The sequence below is a fragment of the Pistacia vera genome, unplaced genomic scaffold (assembly GCF_008641045.1).
Source record: "Pistacia vera cultivar Batoury unplaced genomic scaffold, PisVer_v2 Contig81, whole genome shotgun sequence".
NCBI lineage: Eukaryota > Viridiplantae > Streptophyta > Magnoliopsida > Sapindales > Anacardiaceae > Pistacia > Pistacia vera.
Window position 1 is genome coordinate 445736 of NW_022196679.1, and position 26117 is coordinate 471852.

Consider the following 26117-nt stretch of genomic DNA (forward strand, 5'->3'; position numbering starts at 1 on the left):
TGTTTTTTCTGTAATAAAACTGGTCACCTGAAAAGAATTGTTTTGAATGGCTTAAAAACAAAACAGGAAACACAGAGTAACCTAGCCTCATCCAAAACTTAGCTAAGAAACAGAGGTCCTTACTGTCTTGTTACTGACAATACAAGAGAATGGGTGTTAGATTCGGGTGCTCTTTTCACATGAGTTCCAATAGGGACTGTTTTCATGACTTTGAAGAATTGATAGGGAGACTGTGTTCATGGGGAACAACAATGCCTGTAGGGTCAAAGGTAAAGGCAGTATAACCCTTAGACTCTGTAATGAGAAACTAATAAAACTAACGTTAGGTACATTCCAGAACTATAAAGGAACCTCATATCCTTAGGAACCTTATAAGAAGGATGCTGTTACAGAGCTGAAAATGGGTGGCTGAATGTGTATAGAAACCAGAATCTAATTCTGAAAGGAGAAAAGGTATGGATTGTACATCCTATGTGGAGAATATTATTCTGATTGCCTAAGTTCTTCTGTGTCACCCCAAATATGTCAGTAACAGAAAAATGGCACCTTAGAATGGGACATATATCAGAGGGACTAGATATCCTAAGTAACCAAGGCATGTTAGGAAAGGAACTGCTGCAACCTTAGAATTTGTGAGAACTGCATTTTAGGAAAACAGCACAGAGTCGGTTTCCCAAAAGGCAACACCTGGCCAAAGGTTGTTTAGAATACATACACTCAGACTTATGGGGACCTGGAGAGTGAGGTCTCATGGGGGGCAGTAGCTACTTTATGTCCATTGTAGGACTTTAGCAGAAAGTGTGGATTTACACCCTTAGAACTAAGACCAGGCTCTGTCTAAATTTCAAGAGTGGAAAGCCCTTGTGGAAAACCAATTAGACAAAAAGGTAAAAACCCTAAGGACTGACAATGGATTAAGTACTGTAACAATGAGTTTGATAAGTTTTGTAGTGAGCAAGGAATCCTAAGACATAGAACTGTGAAAAAACCCTCAGCAGAATGGGGTAGTTGAGAGGATGAACAGGACACTCCTGGAAAAATTCAGATGCTTGTTGTTCACTTTAGGGTTACCTATCTTCTAAGGAGAGGCCTTGTCCACTGCAGCCTTCTGATAAATAGGAGCCCCTAAACTGCCATAAATTTCAAATGTCCTGAAGAAGTTTGGTCAAGAAGAAAGCCTGGTTTAAGCCATTTGAGAATCTTTGGGTGTACAGCCTATGCCCATACAGTGGGAGGAAAGTTAGAGCCTAGATCCACCAAGTGTGTGTTCCTAGATATCAAGATGGTACAAAGGGTATAGACTCTGGGACAGAAAGTCACCAGGGGTAAAAATCATCATTTCCAAGGATGTGGTCTTTAATGAAGGAGAGTTCCCTTGTAAAACCAATGAACAGAACACTGGTACAGCACCCCAACTGAACCTACCAAGATACAACTGAGAGTACAACCATTGAGTGGAGCCTGTGGTCAGCAGGCTGAACCACCTCAACCCAATGAGGAACATGCACCTGAAAACCAACCAGGATCAAAGGATCCTGATCTGATAGTGAAGAAAATGAAGCAATGCCTCAGAGCCCAACATGCACACTTAGAACACTATCAACTTGCCAGAGACAGAATAAGGAGGGAGGTAAGACCCCCTGCCAGGTTTTCTTATGCTGAACTAATATACACTGCTTTGCTTGCAGGAACAGGGATTCAAAGAACAGAACCAGCTCATATGAAGAGCCATAACTCTAAGGAAAAGAAAATGGAGGCAAGCAATGAAGAGGAAATGAGGTCACTTGAGGTAAACAGAACCTGGTCCTTGGTTCCCAAACCGAAGGATCAAAGCTAATCAATGCAGATGGCTGTACAAGAAAAGAGGGAATCTCAGCTACTGACCCCCTTAGGTCCAAGGCCAGTTAGTAGCTAAGGGTTACACCCAACGTGAAGGAATAGACTTCAATAAAGTCTTTTCCCCTGTAGTCAAGTATAAACCATTAGGTTAATGCTCTCCATTGTTGCCCATTATAACCTAGAGTTAGATCGATGGACGTTACCACTGCCATTCTGCTGGTAACTTAGAAGAGGAGATTTACATGAGCCTTTATTGATCCCAAGAACCTAACCATTTTTGCATTCTGCACAAATCACGTATGGACTGAAACATCCCCGAGAACAATGGTATAAAAGGTTTGACAATTTCATTGTAAGTATAGGATACACTAAGTAGATATGATAACTGTTTCTATTTTAATTTGAATCAAATCTGCCTGTATATCTTTTACTGTATGTGAATGATATGTTACTTGTGAGTAAGTCTAAGTCTAAATTCATGAGTTAAAGGGTCAGCTTAGATCAGAATTTGACATGAAGGACCCGGAAATGCCAAAAGAATCCTAGGGATGGACATTATCAGGAACAGGGACAACATGAATTAATCATTAGGCAGAAATCATACTTAGAAAAACGTGACTAAATTTGGTATGGCTGACTCAAAACCAGTGTCTATGCCTCTTGCAAACCATGTTGTGTAAACAAAAGCCAATGCCCCACAACTGTAATAACTGCTTCATACTAGGTTACTCATAGAAATACATAAGTAAATGCATTTATATTAGCAAAAGTAATGGGCCCGAAATTTTCTTAATACATATAATCATTCTTTATCCAAGTAGTATCATTTGTAAAAGTTATCAAAACAGTGGACAGTGTAGCTATTGCTCCTCGCTTGCCAACGCCCATCCGACCGCGTCCTCACCTAGATCCTGCAACACAAAAGATAAACAACGGGGAGCACAAAATAATGCTCAGTAAGTAATCCTCTATTCGTCTATCCCCGTAACTCTTTCTCTTAATTCTTTCCTTACACTCTTCTCCTCTCATTTATTTCTTTTTCTGTTTCTGTTTCTCTTTCACATAGCTCTCTTTTCTATTATCTTTCTGTTGTATGTCACAGCCTCATCTTACCGGAGGCACGGCTGAGTGGAGATCACAAAGCACCCACCCACTCTTTGTGACTTCTACTCTTCTGTTTTCTCTCTTCTTCTCATATTTTCTCTTTCTTTCTTACTTGAATGTCACGGCTCCTCTTACCGGAGGCACGGCCGGGTGAGTTCACAAAGCACCAACCCACTCTTCGTGACTTCCGGGGTGAGTTCACAAAGCACCAACCCATTCTTAGATTTTTCTCATTCTCTTTACTTTTAGAGTAGCTCATTCACAAAGTTCTCTACTCTTTCTCAAACTACTTCAATGCACAATTAATGCATAAGTATGTTTCATGCTTAAAGTTTCTTACTTAATCACTTATGAAATACACAAATGCAATATTGCATCAAGATAGTCATCTGCCTGTCACACTCAAGAAGACATAACTTGAGTTATACACATCGGATTGATACAATTTGGTCTCGTTTTAAAGCGTAGAACAGAGCTACAACTTTTATGTTTTGGTCTAAACCCAGTTCGATCTGTAAGATGCCCAAAAATCACTTAGAAAGTCACGGTTGTGACAGGCAGTTTGGTAACATGTTTCACTTAGGCATTCCATCAAACATTAGTTGTGCACAAACAAACTCTAATTCAATTATCATTCTATTTATTTCTCAAACCATCAAAATGAGAGAAAAACTCTCTTGTAGCATCACATACCTACATGGCAACACACTCCCAAAAAAATTTCTCTCATTTCTCCAATTTCAACCCATCATCAAATCATCACATATACTTCTCATATTCAAATTATCCAACAATACCATAATACATCATACATCTCATCTCATTTCTCAATAATCACAACATATGCATATTTAAAATAAATCTCTACTCACTTGAATTCTTAAATTTTAGCTTGAGTTGGATTTTGAGTGGAATTTACTTACCTTGTGCTTGAGTAACTCTCTACTCTTGTTGGATTCCAATCTTCTCTAACCCTAAGCAAACTTCATAGAACTCAACCTTTACCCAAATAAATCATTGATAAGAGTAAGATCCTTACCTTTTGATGTCTTGAATCAAAACCCTATGAAAATCTACTCAAAAGCCCTCAAATTCCTTGGAAAAGTGAATGAAATTTGAGAGAAAAAGGAGGAGAAGTGTGGGTGGTATGAACGAAATAAGGGTTTCAAACCCTTAACATTTTAGTTTATAAACTCACTTTCCCATTTTGCCCTTACTCTTTCCGAGAATTCCATCTTTGTCCTTAGAAGCAATCCATCTTTGTCCCTTAGAAGCAATTCCATCTTTGTCCCTTAGTCAATTACCAAAATTCCTTCACTTTTATTGAATTCTTTATGATTTTCTATCTCTTTTCACTCCCCACAAAATCAACTAGTTTTGAGTGAAAAGACATTTTACCCTTAATACAAATTTAAGGCATTTTTTTCATATTCTCTTAAAATAATTCTAACAAAATTTAACTAAGGGCTATACAACATAATTTAAATCATGTACCTCAAGGTTGGGTGTTACAACAACTGAGTGCTGAAATAATCAAAATGGAATCTGTTCCCTATGCTAATGTTGTTGGATCTGTGATGTATGGAATGATCAGTACCAGACCAGACCTGTCCTATTTTATTTCCTTACTAAGTAGATTCATGGCAAATCCAGGCAGTGAGCACTGGATTGCCTTAAAGGGTGTATTAAGGTACATTAATGGTACCCTGAATGTTGGTCTAAACTTCTGTAAAAGTCATAATACACTTGACTTGGTGGGTTTTGTAGACTCTGATTTTGCAGGTGACAAAGACACAAGGAAATCCACCACCTCTTATGACTTTACCCTTGGAGGAAATTGCATTAGCTGGAAGTCACAACTTCAGCCCATTGTTGCTCTCTCAACAACTGAAACAGAGTATATTGCTATTGCTGATGTGTTTAAGGAAGTTGTGTGGCTGCAAGGTTTGTTAGCCGAAGTAAAACTGACTGATGGCAAGGCTACTGTATTCTCAGATAGTCAGAGTGCAATCCATCTTAGTAAGAATCCAGTTTATCATGAGCGGACCAAGCATGTGGATGTCCGCTTCCACTTTGTCAGAGACTTAGTAACACAGGGGGTAATCTATCTTGTAAAGGTTTCCACTGAAGACAATCCTGCCGATATGGGAACCAAGGTTGTCTCACCTGCAAAGTTCAAACACTGTTTGAACTTGCTACATGTAAGATAAACTGTGAAGACCAGAACAATGATGGAACTGTTTGGGTTTGCTGCACTGTGAAGATTTAGCATTCAAGGTGGAGATTGTTGTGAGTGAATGCTGAAACGGCGTCTTACTGAATTAATGGAATGGTGTCGTTTTGAGACAGCTCCTGGATGATCCTGACCGCTGATTCAGAGGAAAAGCCAACGGCTGAGATCAAGCCTTCAGTCAACACTATAAAAGGATTAGGGTTTCCTGTTGTAACAGTAGATCAAACACAAAAAGGGTTGAGAGCAGTTTTTCGTTTTTCTTAGAAAAACTAGGGTTCTTTCTTTGGGTCTGATTTCTGTGTAATCTGTGGGTTTCTTGAGTGGTTTGGGTTAATCAATCAAGGGAAGAACTACTGTGTTCTTGTTATAGGGATTTCCAGGATAGAGGAGTCCTAGGGCAGATTACGGGTTCAGATCAGAGTTGTTCGATCTGGGTTTCTTGGGCGTCATTCTTTGTAATCGTGACTGTTATCAGTTGTTCTTTAATCATAGTGCAGCGAACTCCTTTTCCAGAGTTCAACGTGGATGTAGCTTGCTCAAATCGGGCAAGTGAACCACGGTAAAGATCCGGTGTTTATTGTTTGTTTTTCTGGTTTCTGGTTTGTTTCAGTTTGCATTATAGGTTGATTGCATAACAGCCACCATAGTATTTGCAGCAGCAATCACTGTACCTGGTGATTACAATGATGCTAGCCGACCAAATTTTTACAAACAGATAGCCTTTACCACCTTCAGTGTTTCAGATGCAGTCTCTTTTTTCTCATCAATTGCTGCCATCATAATGTTCTTGTCCATCCTCACTGCACGCTATGCAGAAGATGATTTTCTTATGTCCTGCCCAAAAGGTTAATATGGGGTCTTGTTATGTTGTTCTTCTCTCTAACATGTTTGATGGTAGCATTTTGTGCCACTTTTTATCTGGTGTTCTGCGACAGAAAGGCGTATTGGATACTTGCTCTAATGTTCGTATCAGCTTTACTCCCTCTGTCCTTGTTTGCGTCTTCATAGTACCCCCTCTTATGGGACTTGATGGTTTCCACTTACGGCCCCGGCATCATCCGCAAGGAAAGAACATTTTATGAGATAATTAAGGAAAAAAATTGATGTTAGTCTCTTACTTTGCCTGAGCTGGTACTCCTTCCATAAATACTCCCCGTCATTTCACATGAATTATTATCTATTACATAATTTTAATTATTATCACACGCGTTGAAGATAAATCTGGTGTTTTCTTCATAAATTTGCTGATAATTGCAGGATTTTATGGTGAGTTAATGCTTCCTTTTGCTACTAGAAACTTTGCAAGTGCAGTTTCATTTTACTTTGTTGATAGCCATTGTCTTTATATTTAAGCTTGAAATTAATAATTCAAACCTTCATATCTCAGACTTGGCTCTAAACATACCTGGAAAACATGAAGACTTGGCTACAAAAAAGTTATTTTCTGGTGAGTCTCTTTTGAGCACATTAGCAGGAAAGCCGTCTGCATTTCCAAGGGGAAGAGGAGGAAGGCTAAAGTATTGGCACTACTTCATCGTTCCTGAGCGTGAGTTTGATATTATTAAATCTATTTTCTGATGCAATGTGGTTTACAAATGAAAAGAATCATAATATATTCCAGTTATCAGTCATGGATTGTCGAGAGAAGGTATTTAACCTCATAGATCAAATGGAGGGTCGCAAAAATTTGTTAATGATATCACAAGACTTTGACAAGAACAATGTCTTGCATTTGGCTGGAAAATTGGCATCCAAAAGTCAATTACTGAGGAACATAAGCAACTGGTTATAGAAGGTGAGAAATGGATGAAAGAAGCTGCAACCTCATGCTCAGTAGCAGCAGCAATCACTGCACCTGGTGACTATAACAACAGTGGCCAACCAAATTTTTACAAAATGACATCCTTCACAATCTTTGGCATTTCCGATGCACTCTCTCTATCCTCATCAATTACTGCCATCATAATTTTCTTATCCATCCTCACTGCTCGCTATGCAGAAGATGATTTTCTTTATTCCCTCCCCAAAAGGTTAATATGGGGTCTTTTCATGCTGTTCCTCTCCCTATTATCGCTGATAGTAGCGTTTTGTGCCACTGTTTATCTGGTGTTTACCGACAAAAGGGCTTACTGGATACTTGGTTTAGTGGTTGGATCAGCTTTGGTACCAGTATTCATGTATGCTTTTTCGTAGTTTCCCCTTTTACGAGACTTACACGTTTGCACATATCTCCCGGGCATTTTCCACAAGAAAACTCGCTCTGTCATTTCCCGCAAAGGTGGACACGTGTCTTTTCTCTGTGATGAGATAAGAGAGAAAAAAAAATATTAAATTTCGTTGTTAATTCTATTTCTATATAGTTGAATTTACATTTATCTGTGAACTTTCATCTTATTTTATATATTTTCTTTTATGTCTTGGTTTATTTATCTAGTGAATATACATAATTGTGTCTTATTTTTATTTTTTAATTTACATTACAGTTTAAGGGCATGCTTAGTACGCGACATTGTATAACATTGTGTTGTATCAATGTATGGTATTACTTTGTATTGGATATTTAACACTATAATAGTATATTAAATATAAGGGTGTCTTTCATTTGCTTTGTTTTTTTTAATTTACATTTATTTTTTAGTTAAATTATAATAATATCTTTTTCAAAATAAATCATTAAGATGATTTTATAAAGAATAATTAATAATTTATTTAATTATAATAGTTTGCAAAAAGAAATTTTAAAAAGTAGTTATTCCAATGAAATTATTATCTATTTTATATGTCAATAATAATTAATATTATTCATATATAAAATGATTTGTAAATAGGTTATTTTATATATGAATTATGATTAATAATATTATTAAAATCAAATAATGATGAGATAAAAATAATATCATACCCTTAGGGACTGACTAAACAATTTAGGCGTTGCATCATGATTTGTAGTTTATTGATATTGATAATTTGATATCATTATTATAAAATCACTTCTAGTTGCAATGTGAAGATAGAGCTAGAATTAGTTCTTGTTAGCCTCAATTTCAATTTTTTAAAATTAAAAGATATTTTTAGAGTTTAATAGTGAAAATTTACTGTTGGAAAAAACAAATAATCACAGAGATTAAAATTAAAAGGCAACTGCATATATATATATATATATATGTGAGTGTGTGTGTGTGTGTGTGTGTGTGTGTGTGTGTGTGTGTTATTTGCAAATAAAAGAGTTAAGAAGAAATTTTTGTTTTTTTACAGCAATTGAAGGTTTTGATTTCCCTTTAAAAAAAATAAAGGCCAACCCAATATACCCATTACTTACACAATAATGCTTGATCTACAACTTTCTTTCACAACATTCTCTCACGACCTTTTCTCACAACCTTCAACATGACAACTTGTCATTGGTTAACTCGCAAATGGATGGGCAAAACCCATACAAGCAGACATGACCCATTTTACGAGCTAACCAATGACGAATTATTACGTCACGGTTTATGAGAAAATGTTGCGAGGTTGGGTTGTGGACCTAACATTACTCTTACTTACAATATCTTGTGTTTAGGCTGAGCCTAAGGCCAACCCAATATATCTGTTACTTACAATATTTTGGATTGGGCTTTTTATACTTATTGGGTCTATTTAAACTAAATGGACATAATGAAATTGAAATTAAAATAGGTTAGACTTAATTTTAAGGGAAATAATAGAGACATCGAAAGTAATGTACCGATTTTGTACATCCAATGACGTGACGCAATATTTTGTATATATTTTGTAATTAAGTGAATATTATATAATCTTTTAGTTATGTCAGGTATATGATCTCAGAATATTCTAGAGATTATGTAATCTCCTAATTATGTTAGACAAAATATTGTGTAATCCACAATTGACATAATTAGGAGATTTAGGAGATCGTATACTCCCTATATAAAGGGTGTAANACTTTTAAGGGCATGCTTAGTACGCGACATTGTATAACATGGTGTTGTATCAATGTATGGTATTACTTTGTATTGGATATTTAACACTATAATAGTATATTAAATATAAGGGTGTCTTTCATGCGCTTTGTTTATGTTAATTTACATTTATTTTTTAGTTAAATTATAATAATATCTTTTTCAAAATAAATCATTAGAATTATTTTATAAAGAATAATTAATAATTTATTTAATTATTATAGTTTGCAAAAAGAAATTTTAAAAAGTAGTTATTCCAATGTAATTATTATCTATTTTTTATGTCAATAATAATTAATATTATTCATATATAAAATAATCTGTAAAACAGATTATTTTATATATGAATTATTATTAAAATCAAATAATGATGAGATAAAAATAAAATATAAAATTTTATAAATTTGTTAGTAATATTATCGCTTTGCATTAAATAATATAATGTATATGAATTTTCACTGAGTATTTGTAACTTTGTATTAGCTCAAACAATGGAAATTTACACCAAACATTATACTGCATTAAGTATTTACTATATGATATTTTTATACTATACAATATTGCACATCAAACATGCCCTTAGGGACTGACTAAACAATTTAAGGGTTGCATCATGATTTGTAGTTTATTGATATTGATATCATTATTATATAATCACTTCTGGTTGCAATGTGAAGACAATGAGTTTGATATTCAAATTTGCTTTGTTTTTCATATCTTAAATCCTACACCGGTGAAAATTAGACTGCTGCATAGATTGCCGTCAGTAGATAGAGCTAGAATTGGCTCTTGTTAGCCTCAATTTAAATTTTTTGCAAATAAAAGGGTTAAGAAGAAAATTTTGTTTTTACAACAATTGAAGGATTTGGATTTTCCTTTAAAAACAAATAAATGCCAACCCAATATACCCATTACTTACTTATCCAAAAAAAAAAAAATATACCCATTTCTTACAATATCTTGTGTTTGGGCCGAGCCTAAGGCCAACCAAATATGCCCATTACTCACAATATTTTGGATTGGGCCTTTTATACTCTTTAGGTCTATTTAAACTAAATGGACAAAATAATAATAGTAATTATAATAGAATTGAAATTAAAATGGGTTGGGCTTAATTTTAATGGGTCGAATTTCAGGTGATAAAACCTGAAAACGGACCCGATTTTCTAGTACAAGTACTTCACATCTTTTCTAATACCACTGAATCTAAATAAAATAAAAAATACAGAAAATAAAAGCTTATAAAGATAAAATCAGATTTTTATTTATTAATGTAAGATCTATTCATTTTAATAGTAGCTGGAAATTAAGAATTTTGGTGATGTTCGAATACCATTTTTCCTCGTATGTACTTAAGAACCTGAATTCATATTGTTTAATTCAAATAATACCATCCCTATTTGGGATGTGGATCCAAGCCCAACNTCACAAGTGTTAGACAAGTTGGGTATATGTGACATCTACGCACCAACTTGAGGGGAAGTGTTAAGATTTTCATAATATTTTGTATATATTTTGTAATCAAGTGAATATTATGTAATCTTTTAGTTATGTCAGGTATACGATCTCAGAATATTCTAGAGATTATGTAATCTCCTAATTATGTCAGACAAAATATTCTATAATCCACAATTGACATAATTAAGAGATTTAGGAGATCGTATACTCCCTATACAAAGGGTGTAATTCCTTAGTGATAAATCAATGAATTGAAAACCCAATTCTTTCAAACAAACATCATTCGGTGTATTATTTATGTGACTGTAGCATTACTCTAATTTTAATTTAGGTGATAATTAAAACCTGAAAACGGACCTGATTTTCTAGTACAAGTACTTCGCATCTTTTCTAATACCATTGAATCTAAATAAAATAAAAAATACAGAAAATAAAAGCTTATAAAGATAAAATCAGATTTTTATTTATTAACGTAAGATCTTTTTATTTTATTTACGCAGTAAGAAAAGTATTAAGATGATTATAGGAAAAAGTGTAGCACTTGTGGAATGGTTGGATGCGTATTAAGGAGATTAACCCTAAATGAGTAGACATTGTGCATTGAAAAGGAAAATTTCAGAACCAATATTGTAATTTTTTAGACACTAGTGGACCAAGAATTAATAAACAAAGACTTTGTGTTTCCTTATTAAAGTAAAGGATGGAGTATTAACTTATTAAAAAAAAAAGATTTTGTGTTTCTTAGTAAAGTTAATATTCTAGTTAAGTAAGGGATGAAATTTTGTGACTTAAATTTTTTGATTTAATTTTAAACATTTCACATGAGCGGTTCATCTTTGTTAATCCAATAATGATAGAAGAGAAGTTTAAGATCATTACATTTAATATTAACCTAGTGTATCTTATCACCATTGGATCATTAATGATAAACAATTCACAAAGAGTGTCAAAAAATTAAGTTAAAAATTTAAGTAACAATATCATGACCTATTAAGTGAGATCCAAAATTTAAGTAATGTAGCTGAGGGGGTTCGCTCAATGAAGAATACAATTAGTTGATTAAGACTATATTAATATAAAGAAAGACCAAGGTTAGGTCTTGCCAATAAATGACGGTCGGTAAAGAAGAAGTTGACCTCTAATTATACACAAGATTAGCCAACTATAATATCTTAAAGTAATTTTACCTCTAAGTTTAAATTTAAATATAAGATTTCTTTACGTAATAATAGTAGTGCGAATAAATTAATAATGGTAGGTGACGAGCAAGTTGGTCTTTAATTAAACATATAATTGGCCAACTTTAATATATCGTGTTTTTGACATCCAACTTTATATTTAAAATAATAATAACAATTTCAATTTTAAAGAAAGACTTGTAAACCTTGCATTACTTGACATAGTTGTCTACTATCTTACGTAAACAAACTACACTTACAATTTTTTTCGGCAAACTTATATTATATGTATTTATCATATCACTCATTCACATTTGTTAAGTATTTAATTGTATTAAATTCTTATATATACAAAAAAATTTAACATATATGTATTCTACAGTGTAAAAACTTTTCAGGGCATATTGGCTTCTCTAAAGTGTAAAACTTAACAGGTTTACGATTTGAATATCCCTGTTATTTAATAAACAATATTCTTTTATTAGTATTCTATAGATGAATATTTTAACATATATGTTAAACAAGCATAATTTTACAGTACAGTATTTTAGAAATTAAAAAATATATTTATTACTTTATTTCAAAATTTATATAAAATAATATACTGTAAATTATTGATATAAGAATAGCACGTTTGTAATGTTTTTTAGAACGTGGATTTATATATTAATTTTAAGAGTAATGTTAAACGTATAAAGAAATTTTTCAAAAATTTATGTATAAAATGATGTGATAAAAAATAAATAATAAAAGAGTGAATACTGTTGGTCAAAGGACGAAACTGCAAACAATTCAAATAGCAGGAGGACATTGTAATTCTGCAATACGATGTCGTTTTTGCTTTCAGTAAAGTTAATTGTAAAATACACTTTACTTAAAACCACTTTACTCTTCGTTCTTGTTTCTGTATAAAAAGAATAAAGTAGCTCTTCACTGTAGCTTGATAATTGAATCATTGAAAATACGAAATTAAACACTTTTCTCTGTTTTTTTCTGTTTCATTTGCAAACCCTAAGCTAGATTTACATGGTATCAGAGCCAGCCCCATTTGAGCTGAGTGATTGACCAGCGGTGGGCTGCCAAACTACCCCCATTCATAGGCAAGTGGACCATATGGGCTTGACTGTGAGGGGAAGTGTTGGAGATCCCATATCGACTAGGCACACTCAAGCCACTGGGTTTATAAGAGTGGACAATCCTCCCACTCAATAAGGCCTTTTGGGTGAGGAGTTAGGCCCAACTCAAATTCTAACATGGTATCAGAGCAAAATTGAATATTGTTTCTCCCACTGCAGACATGAATATTGTTGGCAATAAATGGGTTTTCAGAACAAAATTGAATGCTGATGGTACTTTGCAGAAGTACAAAGCCAGGCTAGTAGCTAAGGGGTTTCAACAAACTCCTGGTTTGGACTATTTTGAGACGTTTAGTCCAGTTATCAAACCATCCACTATCAGAATAGTTCTCACTTTAGCAGTAACTAATGCATGGGATGTTCAACAAATTGATGTCAACAATACGTTTCTTAATGGTACTTTAAGTGAGATAGTGTTTATGCAGCAACCAAGTGGATTTCAATCAGCTGCTCACCCATCATATGTGTGCAAATTAAACAAGGCTCTATATGGCCTTAAACAGGCCCCTAGGGCATGATTTGATAAACTCAAGGCTGCTCTCCAAGCCAAAGGCTTTCAAAACTCAGTTTCAGATTCGAGTTTATTTGTTCTTAAGAAATCATCAGGACTAATCTATGTTCTTGTTTTTGTAGATGATATTTTAATCACTGGTTTTGATGCAGCCTATATAACTCAGTTGTTGGAAGATTTAAATGAGCAATTTGCCTTGAAAACTCTAGGATCACTTAAATATTTTTTGGGCTTAGAAGCAGTTAGGACATCCACTGGTTTACATCTCAGGCAGTCCAAATATGCCTCAGACTTGCTTGTCAAAACCAGAATGATGGATGCTCACCCATGCTCTACACCAATGGCTGTAGACTGAGTACTGATGATAGTGATTTATTTGAAAGCCCTACATTATATTGCAGCACAATAGGAGCTTTGCAGTACCTAACATTGACTAGACTAGATATTAGCTTCACAGTTAATCGTCTTAGTCAGTTTTTACAAGCTCCAACTGAGTTACAATGGCAAGCATGCAAGCGAGTCCTTCGATATGTTAAAGGGACACTACACTATGGGTTGCAGTTTAAACCAGCAAGTTCTCTAAACATTGAGTGCTATTCTGATGCTGATTGGGGTAGTAATGTTGAAGATAGGAGGTCTACTAGTGGATATTGTGTCTATCTTGGACCTAATCTAATTCAGTGGAGCTCTAGGAAACAAAAAGTTGTTGCATTATCATCTACTGAAGCTGAATACAGGGCATTAGCACAAACTGCTACAGAGGTTGCATGGCTTCAGAGTATGTTTACTGAACTCAATCTTCACCTGCCCTCGAAACCTGTCATTTGGTGTGACAACACAAGTGCTGGAGCCTTAGCTTCAAATCCAGTTTTTCACGCACGAACAAAGCATATAGAAATAGATGCTCACTATATTAGGGAGCAAGTTCTTGCCAAGAATTTGACAGTTCAGTATGTACCATCGAAATTGCATATTGCGGATGTGTTGACAAAGGCTTTATCTGCTGCTCAATTTACTTAGCTGAGGCAGAAACTAAATGTGGTTGCAGTTTCTTGTAATACGTACTGATTCTTATCTGTTTCTGTAATGCAGAAGAAGATCAAAATGCACCTGGAAAGTGGTTGAAATCTGCTGTTGAAAAATGGTTGAAAAATACAGTCTATACTGTACTGATTCTTATCTGTTTCTGTAATGCAGAAGAAGATCAAAATGCACCTGGAAAGTGGTTGAAATCTGCTGTTGAAAAATGGTTGAAAAATGCAGTCTATACTGTACTGAGTCTCAACTGTCATTTTACTGATTTACTGATTTCTGTGTTTGTGCTACTAGTTCTGTAGTACAGAAGGTGACAGATGTGTTTTTTCTTTGATGGTTGTTTACAAATGGAGTTTTGAAGGAGTTGTGGTAGAGTGTAGAGTTGTGGCAGTAGTGACAGATGGGTGGTCTATAGTAGTGGCAGATTGTGATTTTTTTTTTGATGATTTTGAGATAGTTTACAGAATTGAGAAGAGTTGGGTGTAGAGTTGTTAAACTGGAGGTTGTGGTTGAACTGTATGATTGAGATAGGAGTTGTTAAGTTGAGTAGTTGAGATATTGTTTTGAGGAGTTGTTAAGTTGAGTTGTTGAGATATTGTTTTGAGCTAGTTGTTTTGTTCTTGGTGTTGATTAATTGAAGTTAGTTAGTTGAAGGTTTTTTTTTCTTCATTGGGTGTTATGATTTAGCCAGCTAAATATGCTGAGTTCCACTAAAAATGTGCCACTGATGAGTTGATCTACTGAAAGTTGAAATTGCTGAAACTAGAATTGCAGAGTTGTTTTTGCATTGGTGTTGTAAAGTTGAAATTGCTGAAACTAGAATTGTAGAGTTGTTTTTGCATCGGTGTTGTTTTTTTTTTTGCAACTGGAAATGTGCTGCTGCAGAGTGATCAGTTGAAGTTAAAACTGGTGAAACTAAAATTGCAGAGTAGTTTTGAGCTAGATTATGTTCTTCTTGTTGTTTTTGCAACTGAAAATGTTTTGCTGCAGAGTGATCAGTTGAAGTTAAAACTGGTGAAGCTGAAATTGCAGAGTAGCTTTGAGCTGGATTATGGTCTTCTTGTTGTTTTTAATGCCACTGAAAAGCTGCTCATCTTAAATTGACAATGCATATGGAGAACTGAAGTTGAGCTGCTTATCCTGAGTAGCTGAGTAGCTGAAATTGAAGAAGTTGAGTGTGTGTTACCTCAAGGGGTTATATGAACACAAAGGTATCAGACAGATACTTTAGTTTCAGAAGGGGTGTTGGTAAAAGAGCCAATAAATTTGGAATGCTAGTAGAAGAAAGATTGCTGAAGCAGCAGAAGGAAAATGTCTAGTTTGAGAGGGGATGTTGGTCAAAGGATGAAACTGCAAACAATTCAAATAGCAGGAGGACATTGTAATTCTGCAATACGATGTCGTTTTTGCTTTCAGTAAAGTTAGTTGTAAAATACACTTTACTTAAAACCACTTTACTCTTCGTTCTTGTTTCTGTATAAAAAGAGTAAAGTAGCTCTTCACTGTAGCTTGATAATTGAATCATTGAAAATACGAAATTAAACACTTTTCTCTGTTTTTTTTCTATTTCATTTGCAAACCCTAAGCTAGATTTACAAATACAAAAAATCAAACTTGTCAAATTCATTATTTTATTAATTTTCTATCACATCACTTTGTACAAAACTATTTATAAGATTTCTTTGTACGTTTATTGTTATTGTAATTTTAATAGATCAACTAATCCTTATTAGTTTAGGATTGGTGATGGCGTTAATTGGATGCATAGTGACTGAGTATCAATGACACAACCAATGTTTGTTTTTTATTTTTAAAAGATATTAAATTATAGATTAAATTCAATGATTATTATTATTAATTTACTTCATCTTTTACGTTCTTTCATAAGGGTATTTAGTAATTGGCATATTGTTAAATCATGAGCTTGAAAGTGAACCAAATTTAAATGTATTTAATGATCAGTTTGTAGTGTTAACTAACCAAAATAACTCAACCGCGTAAAGGATTATTAAAGTTTTCAACATCCCTTATTTTCATAAAGTATTATACACATAAGTGCATAAGAATATATTTATTTTCTTTATAAACGTAAGTGTATAAGAATTATTTGGTGACAATAATAGTTTTAATAATTGTAGTAATAAAATCTTGGGAAGGGATTGCTAATGGGTATGCACGAACTAAATTCATTCACTTCATTTTTTTAATTTTTTATTGCTTTTGTACATCAAGCTTAATTTTCTTTATATATAGGAGAGAAATAACAGAGAGAACATATAGACTCAACAAAGAGAAAATCAATAAACAGAAAAATTATCTAGACTACGCTTTACTTAATTTTGAGATTATTCAGAATAATAGAAATAGAGATAACCAAACAAACAGTCGATTGGGAAACTTTCCAAAGGGTTATTCAGTACAAACATGCACTCAATCAAGCAGAAAAATAGGGAATTTCCATTTTCCCTTTAAGTTCAATGAAGTACAACAACCGCAAATTTCAAAAAGTGACAAATACACCCCAAATAACAATTCAAGAACACAAAGATAAAAAAACATCACATTAGCAGCAATCGGAATCGAAACTTCTTGCACTTGCTGAAGACTTTGACAGAACCTCCAGGAAAACTGGGACAGTCGAACAACACAAGTTACACAATAAGCAAAAAGTAGATATTAGAAAATAATTATACCAAAAAAAAAAAAAAAAAAAAGCCTATAGAGACATTGTACACAGAAACTACGCAACGAAACATTAATCCAAAAACTACAATAATATATTTATCATCAATACAGCTTGTTTTCATCCGTGGATTGTCAAACTTATGAACGATGGGCTGAGCCTATAACTATGAAAATTTTATTTTGAACTTTGCTGTTATGGAAGTATGAATAGAAATAGAAATAAATTAATTTCTCCTTAGTGCAATAACCAGTATTGAAGGGTATTCCAACAATAACATTATAGCTAGCACATTTAAACAATTTCCAAGCTCAATTATAACTAGGGGTGTTCAAAAGAACCGGTTGGAACCGGAACCGGCGGGTACCCTGGGTTTGGTTCCGGTTCCTACCCAGAACCAATCGTCAATGGGTAGGTTTTTGTTCCAAATTTTTGGAACCGTTACTGTACGGTTCCGGTTCTGGTTCCTATAGTTAGGAACCGGAACTAGGAACCAGGAACCGAGACTAATATAAAATAAAATTAAATATTAGGGGGGTTAATAAAAACTTTTGTAGAAAAAGTAATGTGAATACATTTATATTTATATTTCATAACATTTAAAGTAAGTTGGTTTGACTTTTGAGAATCTGCTTTTATAAAGTAATGGAGTTTATCATTTTGAATTTATAATTTGTAATTTTATTTTTGTTAACAAGTGCCAGGTGGGGGCGTATTTGTAAGTTTTTAAGGGTTTTTTTACCATTTTAAAAACTTTTGGGGGGTCATTGTAATTTTATAGGATACCCAGGACCGGAACTGGAACAGTTGTTACAGGTTCTGGTTCTGGGTATCTAGGAATCGGAACCGTCGGTTCTGGTTCTGGTTCCAAATTTCAAGGAACCGTCGGTTCTGGTTCCGGTTCCGGTTCCTTCAAAAAGTATAGGGTACCCAGAACCGAAAACCCCTAATTATAACAATGAAAATAAGAAGAGAGATTTCTACACGTACCTGATCGATCATTCATTGTCCCTCGATGATGAAGCAACTTCAGGGTCAAGATGACTCTCCAAATTAAGAATGTTTAGCGGCTTCCGTCTGCAGCTTTCACTCAGGGGAGGAGATTTTTGTATCTTCAATTCTCTAAGGGCAGTGAGTTTCTCCATCCCAGGAGGCAGAGATGACAATCCTGAGCAACTCACAATCTCAAGTTTTTGAAGGGCTGTGAGACTTGCAAGCCATGCCGGTAATTCTGTGAGCTTGTGACATTCTTCAATACGGATGTACTCTAAAGTGTTAGCAGACCCTTGAAGTATTAATTGGGGTAAGTCCTCTAGCTCTTTCAATTCATAAATCATGAACACTTTAAGCGTCAGGATGAGATCTTCCCCTTGCAAGTCCATCTTCAGATTAAGCTTCGGACAGCTGGATATCACTTGCTTCTCTAACGTCTCCAGAAGTTTTACATTGTCTGGCAACGTGGTCAAGCTATCACAACCTTGCAAAATCAATGTTCGGATGGTGGTGAGACTTTCCATCCCTTCACGCAAACTTTCTAGATTCTTACACTTATATAAGTGCAGATACTGGAGAGATTTGAAACATTCAGCTCCAATTGGTGGTAGACGCTCCCACTGTATAGTTAATTCCAAATGTCTAAGGCTAATCATCTTCTGTATATTACGGGGTAAATTCTTAAGAGCTGAACAACCACGAAGTTTTAAGGTTTGCAAACGCAGAAGCTTACAAATAGTATCATAGAGTTTCTCCAAATCTGAATTCCAGGATAAGTCAAGAAATCTCAAATGTTTCAATGCAGCTACAGAATCTGGCAGCTCTTTGAATTGTAAACCGCTTAAGCATAACAGCCAGAGGCACTTAAAATTCGATATCCATTTACTGACGAAAGATTCAGCAACACGCTGAGATTGTAGACTTTGCATGATGATGGTCCGCAAGTTGTTCGAAATAGATGGAACTTTTTTATTACCATTTGCAATGCCAAGAAATGAAAAATGTCGAGCATTGCCAAGAAATGACAACTGTCGACAATTTACATCGTCAAGCAAGATTCTGAGATCTACCGTTTTGTAGTTTCTTTGTGCCATCTTCTCCACAAGATCATATATAAGATTGTGCATTTTAAATGTAAAAAAATAACCACGATCTTCAATATCCTGAAAGAAACACCTCGAAAATAATTTCTTCAAATATCGCAACCCAACATCTTCCAAATCTTCATTTTCATTTGGAAATTTAAGAAAACCATGCGCCATCCAATTACAAATCATATAATCACTGTTAAAACAAGTATTCCTTGGAAATAAAGAGCAATAGGCCAAACATCTTCGCAAATGAGATGGCAAATGAGCATAACTCAATTTTAACGCTGATAGAATGTTATCTCTATCTTTTTCTGGCTCCCATTTGACACTATCTCTAATTAATTTCCACTCCTCCGGATCTGTGTTTTTATAAAGTAGGGCTCCTAAAGTTTTTAAAACTAAGGGAACACCGCCACATTTTTCCACTATTTCTTTCCCAATTCCAATGAATTCTGATTCTGCTTTGTCTGTTTCATCCCCAAACGCGAATTTCACAAACAACGACATACAATCCCCCGGAGAAAGGCCTTCTAAAAGATAACTATCAACAGTGCCCGTTATTGACGCAACTTGGCTACTACGCGTTGTAACCACAATTTTACTTCCGTTTGCTTCTTGCGTGAATAATTGTTTTAACTTGTTCCATCGATCATAATTTTCATTCCACACATCATCCAAGACGAGCAAAAATTTCTTATCAGCCAATTCGTTTAACAAGCAGTCTTCTAACTCAACGACTCCTAATTCAGACTGATCTTTACCAGTTGCAGAAGTATAGGCTTCTTTCATTATCTTAATCATATCAAAGTCCTCAGGTACACTTACCCACATTTTTAACTTGAAGTGTTCATCTATCCTTTTGTCATCATACACTAGTTTGGCAAGAGTTGTTTTTCCAATACCTCCTAATCCAACTATAGGAATTACAGACACCCTTTCAGCTTCTTTGTTTGGTTTCATCAACAATTTTATAATGTTTTCCTCATCAGTGTCTCGTCCAAAATCTTGAGGAGTACCGACAAAGGGATGGGTCATTACATTCTCTCCTGAAGAAACAAGCTTGGTGTCTGGATCCTTAACAGCTATAGATATAGACCGAATATTATCTATCTTTTCATCTAATATTTTTCTAGTCACCTTGATTTTAAGATTATATTTGACAATATTGAGTTTGCCTACCTGTTTCGCCAGTACTTCACACTTCAATTCATCCAACAGATCCTCAGCGTCATACAACAGTTCTGAAAGCTTTTCGAGCCCGTCCTGCAGCTCGCAGTTATGTAACTGTTGTGCCTCTGCCTTCATGAGTACGGCTTTCCCCTTGAACAAGATTTCTTTGGCCTTCATTATTTCTTTTCGAATCCTTGATGACAAGCCACTGTCTGAGGAAGTAAGGAAGTCTATCTCCGTCAAAATGTTAGCTGCAATCGTTGACGGAAATGATTCTGCCATGTTCTTTGAGAGGAAAGAAAAATTGGGATAACAACTTGGCTGAGAAGTGAAAAACGATGCTTTGATCTTTTGATTATGAGTAGGTTGATACAAGACAACTTAGGTTATGAGCTCAAAGGATGAAACATGGACTTCTAAAACAAAGCCAGCAATGTTACGTAATTTAGATTCACACCCTGGTAAGGATTTAACTACCTTGTTAGGTAGCTTTATCTTTTGGTTAATCCTTTTGCCCAAACGGTAACATTACTTGTAGTAGAATATTTTTATTAAGGATCTATGTGATGAGTGTATCCAATTAAAAGTGTGTGCTTTTGAAAAACAAAGCTCTATTATAATGCGGTTAGGTACTCTTGCTCTGTCACCCATAAAATCAAGAGGTAAAGAAGTGTACTACTAATTATTTATGTTTATTATTAATTATTTGTGTTTATTATTAATATTTTGTATTTAATATCCATGTATGTATTCTATTAATTGATAAGATTACATGTTACATTCGAATAAATATATTTTTTTTTTATCGGCTAAAAGTAAGGATTACACGTTACATAAGTTTTAACTATAAGCAAATTTGAATGGTTTTAGAGAAGAAAAGAGAATTATCAGGACCGATTCTTCTAATGTGAGCTGTCTCCTTCTCATAGAAAGGATTCAAAGGATAACAGCTAGGCTCTAGCACAAGTTTAAAAAAGTTATATGATTTTAAAAAAGGTTATCACTTCAAACCCTATGAGTTGCCCTAAGACATAATTATGCATCATAAACAATATATATGTTTTTAATATAGGGGTCTCATTTTATTTTTATTTTTTTCAGTTAAAACTCTTTTTTTTTTTTTTTAATAAATTAATTAAAAGTAATATTATACATTTGGTTATACAAACTGTTATTTATTATATAATATAATGTTATGTCATTTATTCATAATTATATGTTTTCAAACTCAGCCCACGCCTTGACCCGGTCAAGGAGCCAGTTCCTAGGTTGACCCGGTCTGACCAATTGGACTGATTGGGCCAATGGTTTGACTGTTATATCTAGCAGGTTTGAAATCCAACACACATACCTTGAGAAATTCTATCAGTCCTTGTAAGTTTGAAATCTAGCAAACACACCCTTGCTATTTGGGTAGGAAACCCTAGATTAATGAATCAAATATCCCAATCCAACTCTCAAACCAAAGCCACTAAACCAACATACCATTGTTTCCCTTCCCTTCATTTTTCAAACCCTAGCCTTCCATTTCATCACTCTTAGTCTTTCATACTATGCTATCACACTGTCTGATGAAGTGGCAATAGAATTCAATTGAGAAAGGAAAAACAGTTTCACTTTTACTCCTAGAATCGATTACTGATTGAAGAGAAAATCAGAATTCACGGCGAAAGAAAAGAAGAGTCCATTTCTGCCAAGTCAGCTTCAAAGCAAGAAGGCACTTTCGCTGAATATAAAGGGGATCCATCTTTGTAAAACCAAACCCAGATCCCTTTCTAACCCATCTCTCATTCACCTTTTCTCGACTTCCCAAAATGACAACAATGAAAACAACAACAATATAAACGACAGATGGCAGGAGTAGAAGATTTCAGTGAAGATTCAGAAGAAATTTGCTTTGAAGTTTGAAGATGCCAAATGAGAATAATGTAGGGATTTCACAATTTCATTTTTCATTAACCTGGTTTCGGCACCGGATCGGTTGGACTAGCGGTTCGCTATTGTTCCTTCAGTCCAATTGCAGGTCAAAGCAAGTTAATTGCTAAAAACAATTTTCTGGTGTAACCGGCCCGACGAAGCCCTCAGTTCCCAGTCTGACTAGTTGAACTAGTCAGGCTGAGCCGGGTTGTAAAACATTGATAAGAACCCAAAAGTATTTATATGTAGATGCATATGGATCCATCCATCAAGAAAGCACACTCCACATGGGCAATGACCGGAAGGGTCCTCTAATTGATATTTTTGAAACTTGTATCCTCTTATTAATAATTTAGTAAACTTGTGAACCTCAATGATAATATCCCTCTAATGAAATAAAAATTTTATTACTACGGAAGGAATTAAAAATTATTATAGGAAAAGGTGTCACGCTTGTCGATTGGTTACATATGTATTAAGGAGATTATCACTAAATTATTAGACATAAACACCCTAACTAGCCCTGTTTCTTTATTAAAGTTAATAAGATAAGAGCAAGGCATTAATATTAAATTTTAATAAATTTACTACATTACAAAATAAAAAAAGACTTTCGTGTTTCCTTGTTCAAGTAAAGCATAAAGTATTAATTTATAATATATTTTTTTATGTGGTAGATTAGAAAATCAAAGAAAAAAATAAAATAAAAAAGAAACAAGTGTTCATTATATTGGACTAAAATAATTTTACAACTCAAATCCAATGATATACATGCATGGTCTTGATAAAATTATACTAGGACACCCTAATTAGAGAATTAGGGATATTAGGTTATCTAGTCAAGATGTCTTTATATTAATTTTGTCATGACTATGCTAAACTACTGTTGGGTTCAGCTTAGTAAACTGAAATGACATTTCACAACTCAAATCTAACGGTACCAATTGTCAAGACCCTATAAGAATTGTGCGGCCTTAGTGCACAAACAAAAGATTGAACAAACAAGAGATCGAACACTGTGAAGATTTAACGAAGAAAGAAACAATGTATAGATCTGATTTGTATTGTATTGATTGAGCCAAACATTACAACCAAAATCTCTCTTATATACAAAAGAGAGAATACATGAAAGAATTCGTAAAGTGAACTAAAGTCAGTAGCTCGTTTGAGCTCAAAGTAAAGAAGGTCAACTCAAAACGACAGCGTATTGGTGAATTACTGTGAGACCCTTTATGCTTTACAGAAATGCACTTTGCACCCTTTGCATTATATGGTTAACATTTCCCCTCAAACTAGACTACTCTTCATACGGTTGAAACCTCTTGTTTCTTCCAGCAACATACTACATATCAACAGAGAACTACATTTTTACAGCTTCAAAACTGCATTTACAGTTAGTACAGCTTTAGAACTGCACCAAAAAGAAACTACATATTTCTTATCAGATTTCTTGTTTTCTTCCAGCAACATAGTACACATCAACAAAGAACAGAACTGCATTTGCACTTAGAATTGCATTTGCATAGCTACTTGCATTTTTGTAATTGAATTACTACTTACATAGTGCACACCAAAACTACATTTTCACAACTTCAGACCTGCACATTAACAAAGAACTCTTGCACACACATCAAACTTCATTTTCACAGCTTTAGACCTCCAGAATTGCACTCACAAAAACCTTCAGAACTTCACTCACAAAACCAACTAAACTGCTACTTCCAGACCTGCATTTTTCACAACTTCAGACCTGCATTTTCATAACTGAACTGCTTCTTACTTAGTACACATCAACTTCATATTCACACACATCAAACTTCATTTTCACAGCTTTATACCTCTAGAATTGCACTCACAACAATCAACTAAACTACTACTTCCAGACCTCCAGAATTGCAAATCTGTACTCACAAAACAATATATACATTAGACCACTTCCAGACTTCATTTTTACAACTAAACTGCTACTTCCAGACCTGCATCAATTTCTCAGAACACTTCCAAACCTCCAGCATTGCACTTACAAAAAAAAAAAAAAAACATAGACATCAGATCACTTCTAGAGCTTCATTTTTACAACTAAACTACTACTTTGTAATCTGAGCTTCTGCTTCAACTTCTGGACTGGTCATTGCTACAAAATTTAATTTTTCCTTTAATTCAAGGAATTGCGCTATTGATAAGGCTTTAGTAAGGACATCAGCCATTTGTAGTTTAGACGGAACATATTGAACCATGAGTTTTTTAGCTAAAACCTGATCCCTGATGTAATGAATATCAATCTCAATATGCTTGGTCTTTGAGTGAAAAGAAGGATTTGCAGCAAGAGCACCAACACTGACATTATCACACCAAATTACTGGAGGAGTGTTTAGAATCAAACCTAACTCAGAAAACATACTTTGCAACCAAGCTATTTCAGTGGCTGTGTGTGCTAAGGCTCTATATTCAGCCTCTGTTGAAGAAAGAACAATAACTCTCAGTTTTCGGGAACTCTATTGGATAAGATTAGGGCCTAGATAAACACAGTACCCACTTGTGGACCGTCAATCATCTAAACTGCTACCCCAATCTGCATCAGCATAGCATTCAACATTCAAAGACGCAGCTGGTCTGAATTGCAACCCATGATGCTGTGTACCTTTGATATACCTTAAAACTCTCTTACAAGCTTGCCATTGAAGCTCCGTTGGTGCTTGTAGAAACCGACTCAGCTTATTGACAGTAAAGTTGATGTCGGATCTGGTTAGAGTTAGGTATTGAAGTGCTCCAATGGTACTTCTGTAGAGGTTGGGATCTTTGGACAGTTCACTATCAGTGGAAGACAGTTTTGTGCCAATAGCCATGGGTGTGGGACATGCATGAGCATCCATCATCTTGGTTTTGGATAGCAAATCAACAATGTATTTTTTTTGCTTCAAAAGAATTCCAGCAGAGGTTCTTGTGGCTTCCAAACCAAGAAAGTACTTAATAGACCCAAGAGTTTTTAAGGCAAACTGATCATTAAGATCTTGAACAAGCTAATGTATGAATGAGATATTGGAGCTAGTAATTAAGATATCATCAACATATACAAGGACATAGATGATGTAGGAAACATTTTTGAAAATGAATAGGCTGGAATCAGATATAGAGTTTTTAAATCCTTTGTGCAGAAGAGCAAACTTCAGTTTATCAAACTAGGCTGTTGGAGCCTGTTTAACAATCTGCGTATCACTCATCTTGGGAACAAGGGACCAAGTGTTATTCTTTAACAATGCATCATACTCAAGTTGCATAGTTTCTCTCCATTCATTACTGACCAAGGCTTCAGTAACTGAATTAGGTTCAGGTAGAACAGGTTTTTGACCAGATATGATAAGGGTAGTTTTGTGTTGAAGACTGGTTTTTGCTCTAGTTAACACAGGGTTTAAGGTTTAGAGGTATAGGACAGGTTGTTGACAGTGAGTGATCTGTTTTAGTAGGGGTTAATGCAGTAGGTAGACCAGTTGATGAAGTACGGAACTGTGATAGAGTCAAATCAATTACAAGAGGGCTGTGAGAAGATTCCTGATTTTGTGACTGGTGGAATTGAGATGTAGTGGATTGATTTTGTGTGATAAGAGTCTATGATATAGTAGGATTATCAGTGGAGGAAATGACTAATTGAGATGGTGTTAAGTCTACTGTAAGAGGACAGAAATGAGGTTCCTGATTTTGTGAAAATTTATATTTCTGTAAGCTGTGAGGTTGTGATGTGGTGGGTTGTTTTTGAATGGTGATAGGGTGTAATATTGAAGGTGTTGAAAGAGATGTTGTGACTGGTAC

General features: G+C 34.7%; 1 protein-coding gene across 1 annotated transcript; it reads right to left on the reverse strand.

The window, feature by feature from the left end:
* Positions 1-16852: 16852 nt before the first annotated feature.
* On the reverse strand, positions 16853-20714 carry LOC116117454 (putative disease resistance protein RGA3). Its single transcript, XM_031403478.1, has 2 exons — positions 18130-20714; positions 16853-17084 (listed from the first exon to the last, which is right to left on the reverse strand). The coding sequence occupies exon 1, from the start codon at positions 20673-20675 to the stop codon at positions 18138-18140; it is 2538 nt and encodes an 845-aa protein (XP_031259338.1). The 5' UTR covers positions 20676-20714; the 3' UTR covers positions 16853-17084; positions 18130-18137.
* Between the last annotated feature and the right edge of the window lie 5403 nt (positions 20715-26117).

Bases quoted from the DNA above. Each gene is read 5' to 3' on its own strand.
- LOC116117454 (XM_031403478.1), bottom strand. From the start codon at position 20,675: ATGGCAGAATCATTTCCGTCAACGATTGCAGCTAACATTTTGACGGAG.